The 6,618-nt window shown below is 35.1% G+C and overlaps 1 protein-coding gene across 5 annotated transcripts; it reads left to right on the forward strand.

The window, feature by feature from the left end:
* The first annotated feature begins 701 nt into the window (after nt 1-701).
* On the forward strand, nt 702-5,722 carry LOC112034459 (uncharacterized). Of its 5 annotated transcripts, none has more exons than XM_065774024.1 (5): nt 702-1,229; nt 1,458-1,586; nt 1,670-1,825; nt 2,018-2,032; nt 3,500-3,774. In XM_065774024.1, the coding sequence occupies exons 1-5, from the start codon at nt 1,035-1,037 to the stop codon at nt 3,656-3,658; spliced, it is 654 nt and encodes a 217-aa protein (XP_065630096.1). In that variant the 5' UTR covers nt 702-1,034; the 3' UTR covers nt 3,659-3,774. The 5 variants fall into 5 exon arrangements, with proteins under 5 accessions (XP_065630096.1, XP_065630100.1, XP_065630099.1 ...); XM_065774028.1 differs by having other exon boundaries at nt 710-1,229; nt 3,504-3,774; XM_065774027.1 differs by having other exon boundaries at nt 714-1,229; nt 2,018-2,083; nt 3,504-3,774.
* The last annotated feature ends 896 nt before the right edge of the window (nt 5,723-6,618 follow it).

Genomic DNA, 6,618 nt, shown 5'->3' on the forward strand with positions numbered 1-6,618 from the left:
ATAAAGTCCTCACTGAAAGGTAGCACTTGGCACATTGTATGTCCTGAATCATTTGTAATCGCAAGGAAGCTCGTTTTCTATTATTTTTGCTATTCAATTCATACTAAATAATATCTGCCATAAATGGATAATTATTAAATCTACGTCCCTACATTACATTCAAAGATTAAGTTACCGAGTGTGAAGGTGTTAAATACCTATTTTTCCAGGTCCTAACATAATACATTCAAAGATTATGGATAAAATACAATTAATTAAAACGCACAAATAAATTTAAAAAATGAAGGAAAATTAATGTAGTTCACATTATCATCCATCACAACAATAAAATTGACATGAACATTAAGAGAAATCTACTAAAATCCATTATGCTATATTATTTTTATAAAAAAAAATTTGAGAGAGAGAGAGAGAGAGATATGTAAGAAAAACATTATTATTTTAATAAACATCAATTTTAACCATTATTCCTTAGACAGGAAACACCCCTAGAGGTGACTTAAATGAACAAAAATAAAATTAAAGGTCTCTCTTCTTTCTCGTTCTTATCTATTTTAGGTGGTTGAATGACTTCTACTTAAGGTCAAAAACGGTGAGTTTTGGGGTCAGCAAATGGCAATGATATTAAAACTGTACGTATTGGCTAATAATTAAATGGGCTTGAATGGGTTGGGTTTAGTTGGGCTTGGAGGACTGGTTTGGTTTTCCTATATAGGTCGGGCTAACCCGACCCAACATCTAATTGCCCTAGCCGATAAAACATACTCCATGGCCGAACCTTCCAAGCGCCTCTACCAGCACCATTTGCCACCGCAAACACCGGCTGTGGTTCCAAATCCACACCTCTCCTCTCTCTCTTCGATTTGGCTCTAGGGGCGTGTGGGTTATAGATCGGCGTGTGTGTTGATGTAATTTTGTGTTCTATATAAATGAGAAGATGCATTGCCAAACGGCTTAACCTGTGAGTTTCTTCATTCGGAAAAAAAAAAAAAAAATCGTCTCCTGTTCTGTTTGCCTTCTCCTCTAGAACCAGGATGATCCGCAGATGTAGACCGCCGCTTGTATCTTTTAGATGCAAGAGACCGTTACCGAGGCCCACTAAGCTGCCAAGGCCAGTGGTGGATAATGCCCCCTTCGTTCTCCCTATCAACATTCGCTGCAACGCCTGCTCCCAATATCTTTACCAGGGCACCCATCTCGTTGTCTACAAGGAGGAGGTTCTTGATGAGGTACCGTATTTCTTTCTCTCTCTCTCTCGATATCTTTTTGTTTCCTACATCTATCTGCCTTCCTTTCTTCTATCTTATTTTGGTGAGATTCATAATTTATTTTGATAAGTGTGAGATTCATAAAATTAAAAAACCCCATGTTCTATCCCACTACTCTTTTCTTCATGCAATATTTGAATATCCTATGTTTAGTGAACTGAATTTTTAATGGTTGGTTTCTCATTGCAGAGGTATCTAGACTTTGAATGCTGCCTGATATGCCTCAAATGTACAAATTGCTCTGCTGAGATTTGGATTAGGTCAGACCCAGAAAACAGAGACTATTTTGTTGAGTCTGGCGCTACCAAAAAGCGTCAGGTAAAAATTTAGATTCCCTCCCTAATCTTGACATCACAATGGATTTGATTTCGTCAGTAAATTAAAATTATTCCTTTTACCAGGCTGCAGTGTCGAGAAAACCGAATTACCAGGTTGCAGTGTCCAAAAAACGGAAAAGGGAAGCTGAAGAGGGTGAAGATGCACTGAAATCTTTAGAGAATACAACCTTGGGTTCTAAAATAGAGATTGCTGCGCTGGATGAGATGAAATCCATGGAGGTACTTGCTTTAGTAATATAATTTAATTTTGATTATTTGGGTACAGATGGCATCCTTAAGGGCTCAAACAACCTCTGTAATTTGTCTTTTACACATGTTGCCTCCTGAGATCATCATCATCATTAATGTGAACTAAAATCGTATAATTTTGATACCAATGGCCCCCTGCGTTTTTTTCCTTCTGTTTTGCAGTCCCAACATGCAACTGTGAGTGCAGATTCTACGCTTGAGGAGTGACCAGCCAAAATTGCCAAGAAGGTATGATTGATGTGCTGTGTATCTAGATTAGAATTTCATTTTAACCGCACACACTTTTGTATTGAGTTTCTTTCTTAAGATGCAGTACACCTTGCATTTTTCTCTCCTCTCCATCTTCTCCCTGTTTCAGGCAGATTATTTTTTGTTGTTCCAGAGGAAAACACTTGAGCCCCCAGTCCTTTCTTCACCCCATTTTAACCGAACCAAACAAAATGCAAGGTTTAGAACCGCTGGCTACAATGCTTCTTTTTTAAGATGTAAATAAATAACATTAAAGAACCATAAAAGTGATAGGCTCAAGCTTTTTTTAAGGTCGGACTAGGGTTCAACCAATGTCAAATCTTGACAAAATAAAATATATTAGTTCAATTATATATAATAAATATAATAGTTTGTAACATAAAGACCCAAGAAGCTGACTTGCTTTAATGGTTAGCATGTCAAACACAAGTTCTTGCCTGGGGGGCTTGGGTTTGAGTCCCTGCACGTGCCTCTAATTTAAATTTTTCCAAAAACACAACTTCCCTGAACTTCTTGCCAAAAAACCAGCTGGTCCGGTCCAGGCCAGTCTGATTATGAAAACCATGTGCAAGAGGCTGTTTGGGTGGTTTTAGCCGTAGGTACCTTGATACTGGGACTTTTGTTTGAACTGTTAGATTATAAGACAAGTTTGACAATTTTTTGTTCTCCAATCCTATTTTATCTATTTGTTCATATGAGTCCTAGTGCTGAAATGACCATGCTGATTGTTTTGGGTGAAAAACCTGATGCTCATACACTGCAGTTCTACATCCTCAATTTGAGTTTAGAATGCTATTATATTTCCAAGTATATGCATATAGCATTATTAAATAATGTTCAGAAAATATATGTTCCTATCTAGCATTATATGTCCAAGGTTTACATCAAGATACAATAACTTCAGTTTATGTTTCCAGATATGCATTGTACTGTAGTTTATCAGTTTGTGTTCTGTTATATCTCACCTGCAGATTATTTATTTTATTTTATTTTTTTATTTTTGGGTGTTACATCGTAATACATTCTTTATATTTTGGGGGGAGAAGTTTGGGGTGTTGGGTTGGTGCTGTTTTCTTATTCTAGGTTTGTTCAAGAAATTTGAGGTCGAGATTAGTGATGTGTTGTTTTTTCAAATTCCATATGGATTTCGCGATGGAAATTTTTTGCTTAGTAAGGGCTTAGGTTGTTGATGATGGTCATTCATGGGGGTTGCTAACACAATGATTTAAAAAAAAAAAAGTGTTTTTAAAAATATATGACGGGAGATAAGTTGTTGGGTACTTGGTGTATTGTCATTTCAAAATTTAGCGTTGTGAATTTATGCAAATGTTGTTTCAGGCACATGAGTATGTAGTATTACCTCATATACTCCATTATTTTGATTTTGTTATGTAGACAGATAAAAAAATTCTAGCAGTACCCTCTGAAGTTGTATCTGTTCTAAGGGGTGGCAAAATAAGCCCAAACCCATTTGCCCACCCAAACCCGCCTGCTTTAATTAAACCCAAAACCACCCAATTATTAGTTGGGTTAAATGGACATCAACCCAATTAGACCCAAAAATAATTGGGTTTTAACTAAAAACCCACTCAACCCCATTTAACCCAAAAATGATATACCAAACTCAACCCAGCCCATCCCACCAAAAAAAAAAAAAAAAAACCCAAAAACCGTAGCAGAGAAAACATACTGGCTTAGACGTTTCTGGGTTAGGTAAAAAAAAAAAAAAAAAACCCAAAAACCGTAGCAGAGAAAACATACTGGCTTAGACGTTTCTGGGTTAGGTTTTCATTTTCCCTCGTTTTTCCTCATTTTCTCGGCCTCCAATCACGGCTTCAGCAGCTTCAAAGCTTCGGACACATCAAGACTCTTCAAAGCTCCAGCAGATTTCTAAGTTGTTCGCCGGAATATTCACATTATCTCTTTCCGGTCACTCTAGCACTCATCGGTAAGCTTCGAATCTCGGATTTGGTTCCTCTCTTTAGTTACGCAAAAGTTTTCTTTTGCTTTCCTTCGTTTTCTCCGTTACCAAACAGTTTACATCTTCTAATTTTATCTTTTCGGTAAGCATTGGTAATGCTTTGTTGAGTATGTTTGTGAGGTTTGGTGATATGGGTAATGCTTGGTATGTGTTTGGGAAGATGGAGGAGAGGGATGTGTTTTCTTGGAAGGGAGGTTCATGTGCATGTGTTAAGATTTGGGTTTGAGTCAGATGTGGATGTGGTGAATGCATTGATTACCATGTATGTGAAATGTGGTGATGTTCAAAGTGCATGGTTAGTGTTTGATAGATTGCCAAGGAGAGATAGGATATCATGGAATTTATAATTTAATTATTTAACATAATGAACCAATGATTTTGCTTTACATTTTTTTTTTGTTCTTATCACTAAATTTATAATTGATATCTTTTGTTTAAGGCAGAAGTATATATTTCTGAATTCTCATTCATATTTGGCTTCATTCAAAATAATGTTATTACATCAATATTTATCTTTAATATTGCCCCTCAAAGATGAAAATAATGCAATGTTATTCAAAATAATGTTTTTACTTGGCCCCTCAAAGATGAAAACCTTGCTCTGCCAATACACCACTTCTCAACAAGTGAAGAGAAGCATACTTTTGCACTGTATGTCATTCTCATTTCTCATGAGCACTCTATTTATCAATTTATTGATTTAACTATCCAAGTCTCCTTGCCCAATATTTGGGTTGGTCAATCTTGTACTAAAGTTTCTCCTTGTTATCAAAGTACTTGTCATTCTATCAAACAAAATGCTCTGTTTGTTGGGAAATGAAAAGGGTCCAAAAGCTGCATTCCTTCCTTTCGGTTGGGGCTTCTGTTATGAAACTTAGCTAGGATTTTTGGTCCTGTGCTTTTTCATGTCAATTACACCAGTACTGTTTAGCTCCCCCCCCCCCCCCCCCCAACATTCTATAGAAATGAGCACCTTGTGATTGTAAGAAGCAATTAAACTTGGATAATTTTCATATGTTGTTTGGCTTTTCTGTTTTAACCTATAATTATTTATTTGTAAATTAAGAACTTGTAAGTTGTAACACACACAAGCAACATTGTTTAACCATAATTCTTTATGCCACATTATTTGAGTGGTCAGGTTTTAGAATGGTTCAAAATGCTGAGTTTTTTATCACTTACATGCTGCAATATTCATTAATCTGTATTTGATGTACTAATAAATGCTTTGCTTTCCTTTTTCAGCTGTACATGATTTTGAGGAAGAAAGCCTAGTGGAGGATTTTGGCAACTTGTGCCTATCTTAATCTAGTTCATATGTTGATGAGGATTAGGTGAAAGGAAGCTTTAAAGTTAGGTTTTTGTTGCTTATTAAGTGCTACATTGTTGGATAGGTTATTTTTCGTCTTCTTTTTTATGTACTGGGTTTTAAGATTTTACCTTTGGTTGTTGGTGGTGTTAAATCTTCATGGCTCCCACTTAGCTGCCCTATTGAGGAAATGCCACATCAAATTTTTTTTTGTTTAGAAGGAAATATTATACTTATAGATTATTCATCATTATGGGTTCCACATTGTTGGAGACGAGCTTGAAAGCTCTTTACAAAGTATATAAAGTGAGGTATGTGTTTATCATTATAGATCGCCTCCAAATATTTCTAAGCAGGCCTCAAATTATCGTGTACGAAAGAAAACCCTGTATTATATCAATCAGGTGGTCCTAATTGTCTTTGACTCGATGGCATATATATCATTAATCATATTAAAGCAACTGTCCAAGAGAAATTGGAAGGAAAAAAAATGTACGAACTAAATTACAATTGTCACCATATACGTTATATTTTTAATCACGGTGGTCCATTGAAGCAGTAACACATATGTATAATAACTTTATTTTCCTTCAAACATGAAAGGAAAATAATTTTGAAACATTAATTTCAATAGAAATCTTAAGCATATCATAAATAAATAAAAAAATTAGAGTGTCATAAAATTTCTTAACAAAATCAATGCACCTGCTTAAAATAAAAAAAAAATAAAAAAATAAAAAAGATGAAAAAGGGATATAGTGTGCTTGTACTCAGTCATTTTTTGGGTTTTGGGAGTATTTTAGTCATTTTTTGGATTTTGGAGGTATTTTGGTCATTTTTTGAGTTTCGGGTGTATTTTGGTAATTTTTTGAGTTCGGGGGTATTTTGGTTATTTTTTGGGTTTTGGGCGTATTTTTGTCATTTTTTGGGTTTAGGGGTATTTTGGTCATTTTTTGGGTTGCAGGTGTATTTTGGTCATTTTGTAGGTTTTAGGGGTATTTTGGTAATTTTTTGGGTTTTTAGGGTATTTTGGTAATTTTTTGAGTTTCGGGGGTATTTTTGGTAATTTTAAGATTTTGGAGTATTTTCGTTATTTTTAAAGATTTTAGAATACTTTAATCATTTTTATTTTAGTGGCATTTTGGTAATTCTGATAATTGGGTAATTTGGTGAGTTGGGGTTACCCATAATAATTGGATTGGGTTGGATTTGGATTAGAAACAA

Source organism: Quercus suber, unplaced genomic scaffold, assembly GCF_002906115.3.
Source record: "Quercus suber isolate HL8 unplaced genomic scaffold, Cork oak 2.0 scaffold_85, whole genome shotgun sequence".
Lineage (NCBI taxonomy): Eukaryota > Viridiplantae > Streptophyta > Magnoliopsida > Fagales > Fagaceae > Quercus > Quercus suber.

Excerpts from the sequence above, each read along its gene's own strand:
- LOC112034459 (XM_065774024.1), top strand. The coding sequence starts at position 1,035 with ATGATCCGCAGATGTAGACCGCCGCTTGTATCTTTTAGATGCAAGAGA. Across the intron at positions 1,230-1,457 it reads AGGAGGAGGTTCTTGATGAG|AGGTATCTAGACTTTGAATG; the intron begins GTACCGTATTTC and ends TTCTCATTGCAG. Across the intron at positions 1,587-1,669 it reads GCGCTACCAAAAAGCGTCAG|GCTGCAGTGTCGAGAAAACC; the intron begins GTAAAAATTTAG and ends TCCTTTTACCAG.